Source organism: Sinocyclocheilus grahami, unplaced genomic scaffold (genome assembly GCF_001515645.1).
Source record: "Sinocyclocheilus grahami isolate Dianchi unplaced genomic scaffold, SAMN03320097.WGS_v1.1 scaffold62.1, whole genome shotgun sequence".
Lineage (NCBI taxonomy): Eukaryota > Metazoa > Chordata > Actinopteri > Cypriniformes > Cyprinidae > Sinocyclocheilus > Sinocyclocheilus grahami.
In genome coordinates this window covers 977,846-997,944 of record NW_015505241.1, presented here as the reverse complement: position 1 = coordinate 997,944, position 20,099 = coordinate 977,846, and the positions used below count along the sequence as shown (strand labels likewise).

Sequence of the window (20,099 nt, the reverse complement as noted above, 5' to 3'; positions counted from 1 at the left end):
TGTGTGTTTGTGTGTGTGTGTGTGTGTGTGTGTGTGTGTGTGTGTGATTTTGAAGGACTACACTACTATATTCTACAAAAGTTTACATTTAAGGACTCCAAAATGTGTACTCAAGTAATTAAATATTTTACTTAGATCTTGTAAACATGTTACTGTACATATCTTAATATTTACAATATTAAAATATAAAATAATTTTAAAACATCAATACGTTTTTGGTGATTGTACCATGATTTTACAATTCAATTCATCAAATTTAATTGGACATTTTACAGCCTGAACATAAATTAGTCATTTTACATGCTAAAAAAGATCTGATTATCTGATATTTTAAGACTTACTGACCATGACACACTCATAACTGTATGTTTGTCACACTACATGACTTTATTTTAAACATTTATAATATTTTTTAACAAAATTGTTTCACTGTTTAATTTTTCTAAATACTAATAAATTAATAAATAGATAATATCCTTTTAATAAGGCTTGAATGCATACTTTTCCATTTATTTTGAAAATATATCCATGAAAAAAATTTACCATCTTGACCCTTAAACTAAAGAAAAGTTTTTTTTCCTTTGGTTAAAAAGTGTTTTATTCTTGATGATCTGTCTCCGTTCTTGTACTGAATAAGAACTTTTTACAGTTTAATCCCTCAGTCATCAAGTCCCACCTTATGTTTTTTCAAAGTATCTGTTTCATTCAAAAATGTCATATTTCGGAAGTAAAATGCATTGTAAATGACGTTTCATGTTGACCAAAGAACCAGCTATCATAGCGCATGATCTATCAGTAGACATTAGTTTTGACTTGCTAGCAGTCTTACTGTATATTGTAGCAAATTAACTCAAAAGGGAAATGTATATAAATAATTAGTAGTAATTGTAACAGAATTAATATTGCCATCAACTAATCTGTTTGTCCAGCAAACATTCAGTGTAAATTAATATCAAATCTAAGAAAGGATAAGAAACTCATGTAATTTGTGCACAAAGGTTTTATTAACTAAACGCTAACACATATAACTACTCTAAACAAACAAACATACAATCACTCATTCATAGGGAAAAGGCAAGTGAGACCGGATGAACCATTATAGAAACAAGAAAATGCAGCTATGGAAAAGGAGTCAGTTAACCTTTGCGTGAAACCATCAGCGCCGTTTTACAACGGGGTCGTTAGCTTATACTAAACCTCTGTTTCGTTTAGTTAAATGTACGATACTTGCATTGCCTTGGTCGTTGACGAGTGTTCGGATACAGTCTCGGATGAAAGTCTTTATGGTTTCAAGGTTTGGACTTGCGATCACGTTCTTCTGGGTTTGAAGAATCATGAACCCCAAAGATGTTCTGACTCGATGGTGATTGGGAGTTTCTTCCCAGGTGGAAAGTGAAGAAGAGCTAAGAGAGATCAGCTGAGATCCTAGGATCTTTGATGAATGGCCTGGCTCAAACTTAAGGGGTCCAGAAGAGTTCTAGCTCTGCATCCCCATCCTCTTAGGATCTAAAAGAACCACAGACTGAGCTGTGTCGAGGCCTGCCAGGCACGGCAGCGCCGGCTCTGGGACTTAGCAACCAGAAGATGGGAGGGTGATGAGAGACGAGTAAAGAGACTGAAAGACAGGCGGGTCACTGAAGTGAGGACTTTTAAGTTCTGTGGAGGTCACAACTCTTGGGGGTCAAAGAGCCAATGGTGACTTGCACTTCTGGAGGGAAAGTTTACGGCTCTTTGTCTCCGAACATGGTCATTTGCATATGTAACTGGATTGGATGTTGATGCAAAGACAACTAAAAATTCTTAGAACACTAATATTTAGCATAGGTATAAACATATAATATACACTCTCAATTAGATCATCCAAAGACGAATACATAGAGACCAAACATGGTATAGGTGAGTTTACATTAACTAGTGATCTATCATAAGCATCCACAAGACCGTATACAAGGAGGTTGTAATCATACACAAAGACCTTGGGATATGCATGATAGGAAAGTCAGGGAAAAATTAGTCTATGAATTAATGAAAGGAGTCATTTCCTATAGCAGTATATGTCTGTTTTAGAGAGAATTGAGTAGGGAGGAAGATTCTCCCTACATACTTTTAGGTCGTAAAGTTGATCTGATCTGGCTGAGGTGTCCTGGCCTGGAGATCGTTCACAGACATATAGGCACCGAGTCTGGTGTTGGGTGAGGGGTCTGTGATTGTTTGTTAATCTAATGAACAATTGTGTGTCTGATTGGTCCAAATGCTAAAATATTTGGTATGATTTTTTTTGTGTATTTACTAGGATTATATCGACACTGAGGCACTGCTGAACAGTGAAAACGTGAATCAAGAGGCTTTGCTGGCATACGCACGAGAGGCAGCCGACTACGCCACCCACTACCAGCTGCCCACGCTGGACTACGCCATGAACCACTGCGGTCAGCCTGATGTGGCCATGTTTGATTTCACGAGCATGTACGCCTCAGAAAGTGCCGCTCTTGTCCGGGAGAGGTTTGGTCACAGTGTGCTGGTGGCACTAGTGGGAGACAGTCTTCTAGAGGTGAGGAGGATACATTACTGTGCAGTTATACTTAAATAATCATTCTTGTGCTTATTTATATTTATGATTATTACATTTGATTCTGATGATGTGTTTCTGGTTGTCTGTCTTACTGTAGCCCTTCTGGCCTATGGGGACCGGCTGTGCCCGCGGCTTCCTGGCAGCCTTTGACACGGCTTGGATGGTAAAAAGTTGGGCGCAGGGTAGAAATCCACTGGAGGTGCTGGCAGAGAGGTCAGTGAAGGTCAAATTTAACACGTGCAAACAATAACTGCACACACAGTCACACTTGCTCCATATGAATACACCACCATGTTTTCATCTATAATATATGACTATTTGGTCATACTAAAATGATGAATGAATGAATGAATGAATAAATAAATCAATCAATCCAATTTTTTTTTCAGATTTCAAAGATGTTGAAAGTGTTAATATGCACTTAAAACACTATTAATAGCTTGTTTATGTAGTTGTTTTGTTTTTATTCTTCTAGGGAGAGTCTGTACCGATTGTTACCTCAAACGACACCTGAAAACATCACCAAAAACTTTGATTTGTACACCATAGATCCAGGAACACGCTATCCCAACCTTAATTCCAGCTGTGTCAGGCCACACCAGGTGAGATGACATTACTATCTGTGCACAGTATATTGTCATTAAAAAATCATGAGCTATTGCTTTTATAAAGCACCTATGACTATGAGAATAAATAAACTAATACACTGCTGGCCAAAAGCTTGGAATAATTATGATTTTTGTTGTTTTAAAAAAAAAGTCTCTTATGTTCAGCAAGGCTGCATTTAGTTGATCAAAAAAAGTAATGAAAACATATTCAAGTAGAAAAAATATTTTAAATTGAAATAAATTTACAGTTTTTATTGTATTTTTGGTCAAATAAATGCATTATGCTGAGCATAAGATACGTCTTTCAAAAATATATATATAAAAAATCTGAATTATTCCAAACAGTAGTGTAGATTAGTTAAAAATGTGCTGTACATGCACTTTTCTGCTGAACTTCCTCTTTCCCTGGCTAAATTAGCCTCTTAACAGGAAATAGATAAAGAGGCAAAAACAGAAATACCACATATCTTTAGGTTCTGGTCATGCTGCTGTTTCCTAAATCAATAACAATAAATCCTTTCCGCTATTGCTGTTCTTTTGAGCTTGTTGACACGTGGCTTTACTGCACCTAAAAACAGTTGTTAGCTGTTAGGGTGACACACTACTCTGAAACAAATAATAAAGAGTGTGTTGCGTAAGAGGAGCATTATGCTGCTGCGAGATTGATGAGGAAAGTTCAGACACCTGACAAAGAGAAAACGTCACCTTGACTCTCAGTCCAGATCAACCTTTGTATATATTTTCATATAGCTAAAGTCTCAGGTTCTCAGAGTTTTTGGGTTGGGTTGCATTTTCCTCTGCTTGTGTGTGTGTGTTTAACAGAGTCTGAGATCAGGCCGAGTCGGTTACTGACGTGGTGTCAGAAGCAGACAGAGGGCTACAAGGGTGTGAATGTGACTGACCTCACTTCCAGCTGGAGCAGTGGCCTGGCTCTCTGTGCTCTCATACATCGCTTCAGACCACAGCTCATGTAAGATGCTTTACAACATCTCTCTTCTGCTGGAAACATCATCAGAACACTGTTTTTCCCTTTTAAAATGTGCATTTAATATATGTGACTAATATTGTGATCAGTAGAATCACTTAAAGTATTGTATCTAAGTATTATATGACTGACACTTACATAGTACTATGGTACAGTGTAGTTAGTGATATTGTATGATTACCATTATTCATATACAGTACCATGGTATTTACATGGTACTCCAAGGTACTTAATAGAATACTGTGGTATTACCATGGTGTATGTTTAAATATTGCCATGTAATATTGCCATGGTGCCTAAAAAAAATAAAACGTGCTAAACAACAGTGTCTTTGTACATGTTTTTTAGATTGTCCAGAATTAGGTGTAAACATGGTATTACAATAGTGCCATGTCCAAAAAATGCATGGTATTGGTATTACCATGGTACAAAGTAAAAAACATAGTATTACTATTCTACCTGCTACCATGTGCAAAAAACGAACATAGTATTACCATTTTCCAGTACCATATGTTGGTGCTATCTAAAAAAAACATGGCATTGGTATTATCATTGTACAAAGTGACAAAAAACATGGAATTACTACCATGTGAAAAAAACAACAACAACTTGGTATTAACATTACAGTAATTTTTTATTTTTCACAGATGGCAATATCAATGCCATGTTTTTAAAGGCATGGTACTATGTTATATGGATATCATACCAGGGCAATACTATGTTTTTTAGATTTGGTACCATGTTAAAATAAATATATTTCTTTTAAAAAACATGGCATTAAGTCTGAAAAAACATAGTATTGCTCTGGTATGATATCCAAAAAATATGGTACCATGTCTTTAAAAACATGGCATTGGTATTACCATCTGCCAAAAAGGCAATTTCTCAACAACCATGGTATTACATCAGTACTATATCCAGAAAAAAATACATATATAAATCACATGGTAACACCAAAGTGCCATGTCCAAATAAATATGGTACGTCTTAAAAACATGGTTTTATAGTTTCATATCATATATCAAAAAAACTAAACATGAGATCATGTCCAGAAACCATTTCTTTTTCTTGTCGTTAGTGAAAAAAATGACATTAACATGATATGGATAATATTGATAACCGTGATAATTTAGCTCACTATAATCATGATAAGAAATTTTCATACCATTACATCTCTAGGTACTATACCCCCCAAAAAACAAAAACAATGTGCATGTATAAAATCCATGGTATTACCTTGATACCATATCCAGAAAAAAAAAAACTAAAACATAAATGTGTAATACGTGCTAATATCCATTCTAAAGGATGAATCAGGCAGTCCCTAATAAAACAGTAGTTTACATGACACTTTGATAATATTCATCTGATGAGTGAAACATTAGCAATGGAATTAAGTCGTAAGCACATTTAATAAATATTTGGTCTGCTTCCTGACATACCCACAAATCACGTTCTGTTTTGGCAATCATACCAGTCAACTCTCCTGTATGTTTATTAGCTTTTGCCTTTGCACAGTTAGTTATTGTGTAATCCTAAACATGAACAAGACATGTGAAAAGCACTTTGACCCCTTGAGAAATCGCTTTCCCATGTTACAACTTTTTTCCTTCGAAAACAGATATCCTGCTACACGATACTTATTCATCTAAACAGTGTGACTGTTAAACTTCAGCATTCTTGGCTGAGAAAGCATTTGAACAGCATAACCATGTGCAACATTTCACACACTTTATCAAGGGCCATTTTTCAAGTCAGTCATTTGAGATTGTCAAAAGTAGCTTAAAGAAAGCAGAGACGTTTCACAGCTGCACATTGTCCTTTCTTTGCATAAATGTCAAGAGGGCAGCTTGTTTCATTCAGGTCCCATGCTCTCTGTTCTTATCACCTTGTTTCCTGTAGTGATTATGACTCTCTCAATGAGCAAGACTGTGCCAAAAACCTTCAGCTGGCATTTGATGTGGCTGAGAAGGAGTTTGGCATTAAGCCTTTCATCACAGGGAAAGAGCTGGCGGCAGGTCAGGAGCCGGACAAGACCAGCATGAGCAACTACCTCTCCAAGTTCTACGAGCTCTTCCGAGGAACGCCTCTACCTCCCTCAGGTAGATCATGAACTCTTTCATTACAACCCTATTAGGATCACTGACTGTGTTTGGAATTGTAAACTAGTATACTACTAGTTACGAATACTTTATGCAGAAGCAAGTACACTATTGTTTAAAAGTGGGTCGGTAAGGTTCTTGTAATGTGTTTTGAAGAAGTCTCTTATGCTCACCAAGGCTGTTTTTTTTTTTTTTTTAGCAAAAATACAGTAAAACTGCAATATTGTGAACAATTATTATAATTTAATAATTGTTGATACATTTTTGTCAGGACACTTTGATGAATAAAAAGTTTAAAAGGAAATTATGTAACAATTTTGTAATATTATAAGTGCATTTACTGTCACTTTTGAATTGAATGCATCAATTTATGGCATCCTTGCTGAATAAAAGTATTAATAAAATAATAATAATAATTGAATGGTAGTATACAATAAGGTCTCCTTGACTTCTTTGATCGGACTCCGGAGATTAAAAAAACAAAAAACAAATATTACAAAAATATTGAATTTAAATTTTTTATTTTTTATTTTCAAGAAGGACAAAACTTGCTTAATTAAATATGCATAAATATCTAGCATACTAGTATTTGAACATTTCTCCTTGCATTTTGATGAATTGAAAGTTAAAAAGAACAACAATTATTTGAAATAGAGTTCTTTTCTAACATAAATCAGTGCTGTTAAATCGATTAATCATGATTAATCGCATTCAAAATAAAAGTTTGTTTACATATATACCTGTATGTGTGTGTATTTATATATACATATATACACAGTACACACACATATATTATGTAAACACAAACTTAAATTTTTGATGCGATTAATCATGATTAATCGATTTGACAGCACTATTATAAATGTCTTTACTGTTACTTTCAATTTCCCTCTTCAGTTTAATGGATGAAATTACTGAATAAAATAATTCATTTAAAACAAAAGATCTTACTGACTCCAAACTTTGAATGATAGTGTACATGATCAGTTCAATTCGGTATTCAATATTCACTTCATTTCTGGATGTAATATCAGCCACAAATATTTTGACCTTGTTCTTTACCACCCTGGGTTAAAAATACAAATATAATACAAATATGTACAGTATACTTGCTAAATTAAATATGCAGCATTAATGACAACAATCTAGTATACTAGTAATTGAACATTTCTCATTGCATGTTCATTATTTCTTATACTGTAAGAGTGGGCGGTATGCAGTGTATATTTGCGTAGTATATAGTAAGCAGTACACTTAAATTTCACATCAAACATAGACATAGTCTCATAATTCACAGACTTTACTGCAATAACAATATATTTTCAGCTCCTTCAGCTCTCAAAATATACATGGCATTGTTACATTTAGCCCATTAAAGGTGTTCAAAAATGAACCTTTTACACTGTCCAAAACCTATTACCTGCTTTGAGTGTGTCTTCCACCTAGTTTGCATAAGGTGTGTCCATTAAGGAAACACACAATGCATTTATGGAAAACCCCTAAAGAGAAGGATTTTATCTGGCCTTTTGCACTCGAACATTTACAATTCCTTCTGTCATGCAGTCATGCCAGGAATGCATGTCTGTCTGAAACCAGGTTACTGCCCTGCAGATCTGCACATCACCACAGTGGAGGAGGCCATAGATATTCCACATTATATATTGTCTGGCCTCAGAGACGTTAATACAGCACAACATATTATGTTGTAAAGTGATGTGTGTTTGGTTACAATGCTTATTTGTTGTAGTTGTTTATTCTCAAATGTCATGCAAATGTTTGTCATGTGGTTTATTGTAGATTCAAAGCGAGATGGTGATGCAAATAATGAAAAATGTCCATCAGGTTCTCCCAGACCTGTTTCCAAGTCATTGAGTTTGCTTCAGCCTCGTAAACGCATACCCAAGGTAGTATACAATGGATTTGATTTATTACAAGCACATTTACAGTTTCTGTTTGGTGGACTTTCTTATTTTGTTGAAGTTTGGACATCACCTTCTAAAGCAAAATTTAACTTATTGTTCCTTAGAATGACAAAAAGACTGAAGACAATGACGCCATATACAAGAGAAGACGGAAAATTAGTTACTTAGAAGAGGTCAGTATTATAGTATATAATAACATACCAGTAAAAGCAAGTGAAACTAGAACTACTCTCTGATTGGTCCACTTCTCTTCCAGCCAATCAGATCCATCAATCAGAGTTCTTCTGCATCCAATGAGGTGCGGGAACTGAAAGAAAACAAGGTCAAGTTTATGGCCACTCAGCTTCTAGCAAAATTTGAAGACAGCACCGCAAGCTGCTCTATTCGCAGACAGGTAAATACTATTTTGTCTGAACTCACGGCTGAAGATTTACATTACATTTTCTTAAAGAAATAGTTCACCTGACAGTGAATATTCTGTCATTGTTTACTCTCTCTTATATCATCACATTTCCATTTTTTCTTCACTGGAACACAAAAAGAGCAATTTTGCAGAATGTTCTTGCTGCTCTTTTTCGTATCATAAAGGTGAAGGCTGTAGAGCTCCAATATACACTGTAAAAGCGCTCTATATGTTTTGTGCGCAAAACTCTCTGAAGCCATACAATAGATTTTTGTAACAGATTGAATTTTTTATTGTCATTCACTGAAAATCTCTGCTGGTGCTCTAAAGTATCTTTCACAAACATTGAAATATGATACGTCATGATGTGTTGTACAAGGTTTGACATCAAGATATGGATCTTGATGGTTTAAGGCATATTGGTTTCAAATAATATAAAAATAATTACAAAATTAAGGGGTTAACATTTCTTTTACATTTTGACTTTCTGAGTATTTCTGTGCTTAGTTAATCTCTTCTTTCTCTTTTCTTCCCTCTGTCCCTCTGACCCTGGCTTCCTTTTCTCTGAAACTGTTCCTGGTATAATGATTTCAGTCTGACTCTAATGATGAGAGGCCTCCAAGACCTCCATCGCTCGATATGACCGATAGCCCTCTCTTTAACATTATCAAGAAGAAAGTTCCACCACCCCCACCCCCTAAAAAACAGGTAGAACCTCCAAAGTCAGTGTACACCCACAAACAATACTTATAAAAAGTACCATTTATCACCTGGTATTAGCTTTCACATAATCTAAATAAATTATTTTTTGGTAATATTCATCTTTTTAAAACTCTACACTCTTTAAAATAAAGGTTCTTTATTGGCATCTGTGGTTCCATAAAGAACCTTTGAAGTTTTCCATTCAAGGTTCTTTATAGTCAAAAAAGGTTCTAAAGATTTTTTAAAAAAAATGTTCTTCAAAAGTGTTTTCTAAGAACTGTTCTTTAAAAAAAGTTATTTAGTGAACGTCTCTGTTATGTGTGTAACCCTCGTTCCCTGAATCCAATGAACCAATCCACTTTGAGTGTAACTAAACGAGCCAATGGACATTGGCATGCGGAATTCGCATCTGGCTGCCACACCCTGCAGCGCGGGTATAAGAGGCAGCAGGTGCACCGCATTCATTCATGTTTTCGCTGAGGAGCCGAGCAGGTGACCCGGCAGCTCAGTGGTGGTACAGCAACTGTGGCAAACTGTGACACATGTAACCGAGCTCAGTGGTGGTACAGCAACTGTGGCAAACTGTGACACATGTAACCGAGCTCAGTGGTGGTACAGCAACTGTGGCAAACTGTGACACATGTAACCGAGCTCAGTGGTGGTACAGCAACTGTGGCAAACTGTGACACATGTAACCGAGCTCAGTGGTGGTACAGCAACTGTGGCAAACTGTGACACATGTAACCGAGACGTTCCCTTTCAGTCGGTCACTCTCGACATCACGTCGGTGACTGACGAATTGGGAATCCCTACCAATGCGCCACAGGTGCTGCCCCCTCCAGTGCCCTGTGTAGGCCTCCCGAACCTTCCTATAAGGCAGACGATAGGACCCGGGCTCTACACAGAGAAGGTCGACTACTGCTGTTCCTCGAGCAACCCAAACTGTAGGACTTGGATAACATTGGGAAAGCATGCCCTTCCTAATTGGAAGATGCACGCTGCGGAGTCACCTCCTCCCAGAGGGGGTTGAGTGACATTTACTCATGTGGAGTAAGCCAAAAGGGTCCTATCCCATGCAGCCTGAGCAGGCCGGGCACACCTTGTGCCTCATAGGCCAAGGTGATGGCATCCACTATCCAGTGGGCCATCCTCTGCTTGGAGACAGCTTTCCCCTTTTGCTGTCCTCCATAATCAACTATCAACGTACTGTCGCAGTGCGCGTACAGGACAGAGCAAAGCCAGGGCTGGGTCTGCCTCCTCCAAGTCATTTGAGATTGTCAAAAGTAGCTTAAAGAAAGCGGAGAAGTTTCACAGCTGCACATTGTCCTTTCTTTGCATAAATGTCAAGAGGGCAGCTTGTTTCATTCGGGTCCCATGCTCACTGTTCTTATCACCTTGTTTCCTGTAGTGATTATGACTCTCTCAATGAGCAAAACTGTGCCAAAAACCTTCAGCTGGCATTTGATGTGGCTGAGAAGGAGTTTGGCATTAAGCCTTTCATCACAGGGAAAGAGCTGGCGGCAGGTCAGGAGCCGGACAAGACCAGCATGAGCAACTACCTCTCCAAGTTCTACGAGCTCTTCCGAGGAACGCCTCTACCTCCCTCAGGTAGATCATGAACTCTTTCATTACAACCCTATTAGGATCACTGACTGTGTTTGGAATTGTAAACTAGTATACTACTAGTTACGAATACTTTATGCAGAAGCAAGTACACTATTGTTTAAAAGTGGGTCGGTAAGGTTCTTGTAATGTGTTTTGAAGAAGTCTCTTATGCTCACCAAGGCTGTTTTTTTTTTTTTTTTAGCAAAAATACAGTAAAACTGCAATATTGTGAACAATTATTATAATTTAATAATTGTTGATACATTTTTGTCAGGACACTTTGATGAATAAAAAGTTTAAAAGGAAATTATGTAACAATTTTGTAATATTATAAGTGCATTTACTGTCACTTTTGAATTGAATGCATCAATTTATGGCATCCTTGCTGAATAAAAGTATTAATAAAATAATAATAATAATTGAATGGTAGTATACAATAAGGTCTCCTTGACTTCTTTGATCGGACTCCGGAGATTAAAAAAACAAAAAACAAATATTACAAAAATATTGAATTTAAATTTTTTATTTTTTATTTTCAAGAAGGACAAAACTTGCTTAATTAAATATGCATAAATATCTAGCATACTAGTATTTGAACATTTCTCCTTGCATTTTGATGAATTGAAAGTTAAAAAGAACAACAATTATTTGAAATAGAGTTCTTTTCTAACATAAATCAGTGCTGTTAAATCGATTAATCATGATTAATCGCATTCAAAATAAAAGTTTGTTTACATATATACCTGTATGTGTGTGTATTTATATATACATATATACACAGTACACACACATATATTATGTAAACACAAACTTAAATTTTTGATGCGATTAATCATGATTAATCGATTTGACAGCACTATTATAAATGTCTTTACTGTTACTTTCAATTTCCCTCTTCAGTTTAATGGATGAAATTACTGAATAAAATAATTCATTTAAAACAAAAGATCTTACTGACTCCAAACTTTGAATGATAGTGTACATGATCAGTTCAATTCGGTATTCAATATTCACTTCATTTCTGGATGTAATATCAGCCACAAATATTTTGACCTTGTTCTTTACCACCCTGGGTTAAAAATACAAATATAATACAAATATGTACAGTATACTTGCTAAATTAAATATGCAGCATTAATGACAACAATCTAGTATACTAGTAATTGAACATTTCTCATTGCATGTTCATTATTTCTTATACTGTAAGAGTGGGCGGTATGCAGTGTATATTTGCGTAGTATATAGTAAGCAGTACACTTAAATTTCACATCAAACATAGACATAGTCTCATAATTCACAGACTTTACTGCAATAACAATATATTTTCAGCTCCTTCAGCTCTCAAAATATACATGGCATTGTTACATTTAGCCCATTAAAGGTGTTCAAAAATGAACCTTTTACACTGTCCAAAACCTATTACCTGCTTTGAGTGTGTCTTCCACCTAGTTTGCATAAGGTGTGTCCATTAAGGAAACACACAATGCATTTATGGAAAACCCCTAAAGAGAAGGATTTTATCTGGCCTTTTGCACTCGAACATTTACAATTCCTTCTGTCATGCAGTCATGCCAGGAATGCATGTCTGTCTGAAACCAGGTTACTGCCCTGCAGATCTGCACATCACCACAGTGGAGGAGGCCATAGATATTCCACATTATATATTGTCTGGCCTCAGAGACGTTAATACAGCACAACATATTATGTTGTAAAGTGATGTGTGTTTGGTTACAATGCTTATTTGTTGTAGTTGTTTATTCTCAAATGTCATGCAAATGTTTGTCATGTGGTTTATTGTAGATTCAAAGCGAGATGGTGATGCAAATAATGAAAAATGTCCATCAGGTTCTCCCAGACCTGTTTCCAAGTCATTGAGTTTGCTTCAGCCTCGTAAACGCATACCCAAGGTAGTATACAATGGATTTGATTTATTACAAGCACATTTACAGTTTCTGTTTGGTGGACTTTCTTATTTTGTTGAAGTTTGGACATCACCTTCTAAAGCAAAATTTAACTTATTGTTCCTTAGAATGACAAAAAGACTGAAGACAATGACGCCATATACAAGAGAAGACGGAAAATTAGTTACTTAGAAGAGGTCAGTATTATAGTATATAATAACATACCAGTAAAAGCAAGTGAAACTAGAACTACTCTCTGATTGGTCCACTTCTCTTCCAGCCAATCAGATCCATCAATCAGAGTTCTTCTGCATCCAATGAGGTGCGGGAACTGAAAGAAAACAAGGTCAAGTTTATGGCCACTCAGCTTCTAGCAAAATTTGAAGACAGCACCGCAAGCTGCTCTATTCGCAGACAGGTAAATACTATTTTGTCTGAACTCACGGCTGAAGATTTACATTACATTTTCTTAAAGAAATAGTTCACCTGACAGTGAATATTCTGTCATTGTTTACTCTCTCTTATATCATCACATTTCCATTTTTTCTTCACTGGAACACAAAAAGAGCAATTTTGCAGAATGTTCTTGCTGCTCTTTTTCGTATCATAAAGGTGAAGGCTGTAGAGCTCCAATATACACTGTAAAAGCGCTCTATATGTTTTGTGCGCAAAACTCTCTGAAGCCATACAATAGATTTTTGTAACAGATTGAATTTTTTATTGTCATTCACTGAAAATCTCTGCTGGTGCTCTAAAGTATCTTTCACAAACATTGAAATATGATACGTCATGATGTGTTGTACAAGGTTTGACATCAAGATATGGATCTTGATGGTTTAAGGCATATTGGTTTCAAATAATATAAAAATAATTACAAAATTAAGGGGTTAACATTTCTTTTACATTTTGACTTTCTGAGTATTTCTGTGCTTAGTTAATCTCTTCTTTCTCTTTTCTTCCCTCTGTCCCTCTGACCCTGGCTTCCTTTTCTCTGAAACTGTTCCTGGTATAATGATTTCAGTCTGACTCTAATGATGAGAGGCCTCCAAGACCTCCATCGCTCGATATGACCGATAGCCCTCTCTTTAACATTATCAAGAAGAAAGTTCCACCACCCCCACCCCCTAAAAAACAGGTAGAACCTCCAAAGTCAGTGTACACCCACAAACAATACTTATAAAAAGTACCATTTATCACCTGGTATTAGCTTTCACATAATCTAAATAAATTATTTTTTGGTAATATTCATCTTTTTAAAACTCTACACTCTTTAAAATAAAGGTTCTTTATTGGCATCTGTGGTTCCATAAAGAACCTTTGAAGTTTTCCATTCAAGGTTCTTTATAGTCAAAAAAGGTTCTAAAGATTTTTTAAAAAAAATGTTCTTCAAAAGTGTTTTCTAAGAACTGTTCTTTAAAAAAGTTATTTAGTGAACGTCTCTGTTATGTGTGTAACCCTCGTTCCCTGAATCCAATGAACCAATCCACTTTGAGTGTAACTAAACGAGCCAATGGACATTGGCATGCGGAATTCGCATCTGGCTGCCACACCCTGCAGCGCGGGTATAAGAGGCAGCAGGTGCACCGCATTCATTCATGTTTTCGCTGAGGAGCCGAGCAGGTGACCCGGCAGCTCAGTGGTGGTACAGCAACTGTGGCAAACTGTGACACATGTAACCGAGCTCAGTGGTGGTACAGCAACTGTGGCAAACTGTGACACATGTAACCGAGACGTGTGGTGGTACAGCAACTGTGGCAAACTGTGACACATGTAACCGAGCTCAGTGGTGGTACAGCAACTGTGGCAAACTGTGTAGTCAAAAAAGGTTCTAAAGATTTTTAAAAAAAAATGTTCTTCAAAAGTGTTTTCTAAGAACTGTTCTTTAAAAAAAGTTATTTAGTGAACGTCTCTGTTATGTGTGTAACCCTCGTTCCCTGAACGAGGGAACGGAGACATCACGTCGGTGACCAAGGAATTGGGAATCTCGCCAGAGAGACCAATCCACTTTGAGTGTAACTAAACGAGCCAATGGACATTGGCATGCGGAATTCGCATCTGGCTGCCACACCCTGCAGCGCGGGTATAAGAGGCAGCAGGTGCACCGCATTCATTCATGTTTTCGCTGAGGAGCCGAGCAGGTGACCCGGCAGCTCAGTGGTGGTACAGCAACTGTGGCAAACTGTGACACATGTAACCGAGCTCAGTGGTGGTACAGCAACTGTGCCAAACTGTGACCCATGTAACCGAGACGTTCCCTTTCAGTCGGTCACTCTCGACATCACGTCGGTGACTGACGAATTGGGAATCCCTACCAATGCGCCACAGGTGCTGCCCCCTCCAGTGCCCTGTGTAGGCCTCCCGAACCTTCCTATAAGGCAGACGATAGGACCCGGGCTCTACACAGAGAAGGTCGACTACTGCTGTTCCTCGAGCAACCCAAACTGTAGGACTTGGATAACATTGGGAAAGCATGCCCTTCCTAATTGGAAGATGCACGCTGCGGAGTCACCTCCTCCCAGAGGGGGTTGAGTGACATTTACTCATGTGGAGTAAGCCAAAAGGGTCCTATCCCATGCAGCCTGAGCAGGCCGGGCACACCTTGTGCCTCATAGGCCAAGGTGATGGCATCCACTATCCAGTGGGCCATCCTCTGCTTGGAGACAGCTTTCCCCTTTTGCTGTCCTCCATAATCAACTATCAACGTACTGTCGCAGTGCGCGTACAGGACAGAGCAAAGCCAGGGCTGGGTCTGCCTCCTCCAGGGGCAGTGCTTGCAGGTTCACCACCTGGTCCCTGAAGGGAGTGGTAGGAACCTTGGGCACATAGCCGGGCCAGGGTCTCAGTGTTGCACTGAAGTCAGCTGGCCCAAACTCAAAGCACGATTCGTCGACCGAAAATGCCTGCAGGTCCCCCACCCTCTTGATCGAGGCCAATGCTGTCAGGAGTATGGTTTTCATGGAGAGAAACTTCAACTCAACTGACTCCAAAGGCTCGAAGGGAGCAGTTTGTAGGGCTCTTAGCACCAATGCTAAATCCCAAGAGGGTAAGGAGGGGCGGCTTGGATGATTTAACCTTCTGGCCCCCCTAAGGAACCTGATGACCAGGTTGTGATTCCCCACTGTCCTCCCCTCTATGGGGTCGTGGTGTGCGAAGATAGCAGCAACGTAAACCTTAAGGGTGGAGGGGGACAGCCTACGCTCCAACCCTTGCTGCAAGAATGAAAAGCACGGCTCTGATCGAACATTTCTGGGGGTCCTCTCGGTGAGAGGAACACCATTCGATGAACAGGTTCCACTTCAAAGCATAGGCCCGCCTTGTGGACGGTGCACGTGCTGAAGCGATAGTGAGTGCTACCTCCTGGGGTAGGTCACCTAGAACCTTCGCGTCCCATCGAGGGACCACACATGAAGTTTCCACAGGTCCGGATGTGGGTGCCCCATCTCTGAGAAAGCAGATCCTTCCTCAGAGGAATCGGCTGGGGTGGGGGGTTGGGCTATCGCAAGGAGCATGAGTTCCAGGAACCAGGTCCTGTTGGGCCAATATGGAGCCACTAACAAGACCTGCTCTTCATCCTCCCTGATCTTGCACAGCGTCTGTGTGAGTAGGCTCACTGGGGGGAACACATATTTGTGCAGGCCCCGGGGCCAGCTGTGTGCCAGTGCATCCGTGCCTCGGTTAGGGAGTAGAACCACTCGCACCAGTGGGCCATCCTCTGCTTGGAGACAGCTTTCCCCTTTTGCTGTCCTCCATAATCAACTATCAACGTACTGTCGCAGTGCGCGTACAGGACAGAGCAAAGCCAGGGCTGGGTCTGCCTCCTCCAGGGGCAGTGCTTGCAGGTTCACCACCTGGTCCCTGAAGGGAGTGGTAGGAACCTTGGGCACATAGCCGGGCCAGGGTCTCAGTGTTGCACTGAAGTCAGCTGGCCCAAACTCAAAGCACGATTCGTCGACCGAAAATGCCTGCAGGTCCCCCACCCTCTTGATCGAGGCCAATGCTGTCAGGAGTATGGTTTTCATGGAGAGAAACTTCAACTCAACTGACTCCAAAGGCTCGAAGGGAGCAGTTTGTAGGGCTCTTAGCACCAATGCTAAATCCCAAGAGGGCAAGGAGGGGCGGCTTGGATGATTTAACCTTCTGGCCCCCCTAAGGAACCTGACGACCAGGTTGTGATTCCCCACTGTCCTCCCCTCTATGGGGTCGTGGTGTGCGAAGATAGCAGCAACGTAAACCTTAAGGGTGGAGGGGGACAGCCTACGCTCCAACCCTTGCTGCAAGAATGAAAAGCACGGCTCTGATCGAACATTTCTGGGGGTCCTCTCGGTGAGAGGAACACCATTCGATGAACAGGTTCCACTTCAAAGCATAGGCCCGCCTTGTGGACGGTGCACGTGCTGAAGCGATAGTGAGTGCTACCTCCTGGGGTAGGTCACCTAGAACCTTCGCGTCCCATCGAGGGACCACACATGAAGTTTCCACAGGTCCGGATGTGGGTGCCCCATCTCTGAGAAAGCAGATCCTTCCTCAGAGGAATCGGCTGGGGTGGGGGGTTGGGCTATCGCAAGGAGCATGAGTTCCAGGAACCAGGTCCTGTTGGGCCAATATGGAGCCACTAACAAGACCTGCTCTTCATCCTCCCTGATCTTGCACAGCGTCTGTGTGAGTAGGCTCACTGGGGGGAACACATATTTGTGCAGGCCCCGGGGCCAGCTGTGTGCCAGTGCATCCGTGCCTCGGTTAGGGAGTAGAACCACTCGCAGCGGGTGGTTTCTGGAGATGCAAACAGGTCTACCTGAGCAACTCCAAACCGTCTCCAAATCAGCTGAACCGCCTGGGGGGTGGAGTCTCCATTCCCCTGGAAGTGCTGCTCGAGACAGCTCGTCGGCTGCCCGGTTGAACACTCCTGTGATGTGAATGGCACGAAGGGACCTCAGATGCTTCTGACTCCAGAGGAGGAGGTGGTGGGCGAGTTGCGACATGCGACGGGAGCGTAAACCACCTTGCTGGTTGATATATGCAATGGTCACAGTATTGTCCGTGCGGATCAGTACGTCCCTGCCCTGAAGGCACCCTCTGAGGCGGCTCAGGGCAAGGCGCACTGCCAGCAAATCGAGGCAATAGATATGCCAATGCAGTTGACCTAGCCAGCAGGACTGCGATTTCTGCCCGCAAGACAGGGGCATCGACAGCTTTTACTGATGTGAACCGGATGCCCCTGAACTTGGGGGGATGACGGGCGAATTGAATCGCATAGCTGAGTCTGATGGTCCGCAGGAGCCACCAAGACGGACTTTGGAGCGCTAACCAGGCTCAGAGAGACCGTGCCAGTGGAACCAGTGGGGCCACCAATGTACCCGCAGTGAGACTGTGTGGTGGAACACAGGGACCCGGCCCGGGGCCTGTAACGGCCACACCTGTGACGGCAGAGGGCGGGGTCTGGGTATGAAGTGTAACACTCACCTGATCCCTCCTCGTGAGAGGGAGAACGCAGGCCCCCGGCTTGAAGCCTATAACAGCCTGGCGTGTGACAGCATGAAGTGGGGTCTTGAGCATCACAGCACCAACCTGGTTCCACAAATGGGCAGAGGGAGTGCTCCTGGGCAACCCACTGCTGCCCGCTGGTGAAAGAGGAGGATGGAAGTGATCCTGTGATGCACAGTCCACCACTCTCCACCACTCTCCTCCTCTTGAGACCCAGAGACTGAGGAAACTTTTTCTGAAGTTTTGGGTACTGCTGGCTGCTGGGCCAGCGGCGGAACAAAAAAATAAAATGAAACGGAAGATTCTCCACCCGGCCCTCCTCTGGGAGAGGGAGTGGTGAGCAGTCGCCTCCATCTCCAGGTCACCAATCTCAGGGCCTCTTGCACTTGTCACCAGGTTTGTCACCACTCTCCTCCTCTTGAGACCCAGAGACTGAGGAAACTGCTCTTTTTCTGAAGTTTTGGGTACTGCTGGCTGCTGGGCCAGCGGCGGAACAAAAAAATAAAATGAAACAGAAGATTCTCCACCCGGCCCTCCTCTGGGAGAGGGAGTGGTGAGCAGTCGCCTCCATCTCCAGGTCACCAATCTCAGGGCCTCTTGCACTTGTCACCAGGTTTGGCGGGGGCCTGGAAGGACTGGGCGTCCTGCCTACTCCTGGCTCCACGATGCTGCCTGGTGGAAGGCTGCAGCTGCTGCGTGGGAGTGGGGGCGGATGCAGGGGGGCACCCTCGGCAACGAGCAGGCTGAGGGGCTGCGACCGGAGTGGAAGCAGCAGCATGTTTCCTCCGGCACATGATGTCCTTGATCGCCTCAGTCTGCTTCTGTGCCGCCGAGAACTGCTGGGCAAAGCTCTCGACCGCATCGCCGAAAAGGCCGGTCTGTGATACGGGAGCATTCAGGAATTGCATTCTTGACACAGCCAGAGATGGCGCTCCTGGATCATCAAGGTGTACACCACACGACCCAGAGAATGTGCGGTTAGCTTTATCGCTTGGAGCGCAAGGTCCGTCGCAGTATGCAGTTCATCTAGAACCGCCAGGTCATGACCACCCTCGTGCAGGTCCCTCACGGCTTTGGCCTGATGAACCTGCAACAACGCCATGGCGTGAAGGGCAGAGGCCGCCTCCCCACAAGCTCTGTAAGCACTGCCAGATAGACCTGACGAATACTTACAGGCCCGCGAGGGGAGACACGGATCACCCCGCAGAGTGGTAGCGGCCGTAGGACACAGTTGCATGGCCACCGACCGCAGGGAATGCCCGTGTACCCCAAAGTGGCCCCACCATCGAGGGTGGTGAGGGAGGAGGAGCTGCATGATTTGTTTCTGGCAGTAAAAGATGCCTTCCACGAACTTGTGAACTCCTCATGCACTTCCGGGAAGAATGGCACCGGAGGGGGGCGCTGAGAACCAGTGCGAGCCCCACCGACGAACCACTTATCCAGCCTCGAAGGACCGGGATGCAGTGAAGGATTCCACATGAGCCCGACATTCTCGGCGGCCCGGGAAAGCATAACCGTCATCTCTGGGTCTGACTCAGGCAACGCCACTCTCCCCGAAGGGGCCAACGCAGCCGAGTCGTCATCCCCGAAGAGAGAGAGCTCGCCCGCGTGAAGGGCAGAGGCCGCCTCCCCACAAGCTCTGTAAGCACTGCCAGATAGACCTGACGAATACTTACAGGCCCGCAAGGGGAGACACGGATCACCCCGCAGAGTGGTAGCGGCCGTAGGACACAGTTGCATGGCCACCGACCGCAGGGAATGCCCGTGTACCCCAAAGTGGCCCCACCATCGAGGGTGGTGAGGGAGGAGGAGCTGCAT

General features: G+C 41.9%; 1 protein-coding gene across 1 annotated transcript in view; it reads left to right on the top strand.

Moving 5' to 3' along the window:
- LOC107584726 (protein-methionine sulfoxide oxidase MICAL2-like) overlaps positions 1-20,099 on the top strand; it is a 74,868-nt gene that overhangs the window by 41,106 nt on the left and 13,663 nt on the right. The window contains exons 8-16 of the mRNA XM_016271440.1: positions 2,294-2,551; positions 2,670-2,785; positions 3,048-3,174; positions 4,005-4,150; positions 6,068-6,267; positions 8,065-8,171; positions 8,294-8,362; positions 8,446-8,583; positions 9,187-9,300. Of these exons, the coding sequence (XP_016126926.1) occupies positions 2,294-2,551; positions 2,670-2,785; positions 3,048-3,174; positions 4,005-4,150; positions 6,068-6,267; positions 8,065-8,171; positions 8,294-8,362; positions 8,446-8,583; positions 9,187-9,300 (1,275 nt within the window). The remainder of the gene's footprint in view (positions 1-2,293; positions 2,552-2,669; positions 2,786-3,047; positions 3,175-4,004; positions 4,151-6,067; positions 6,268-8,064; positions 8,172-8,293; positions 8,363-8,445; positions 8,584-9,186; positions 9,301-20,099) is intronic.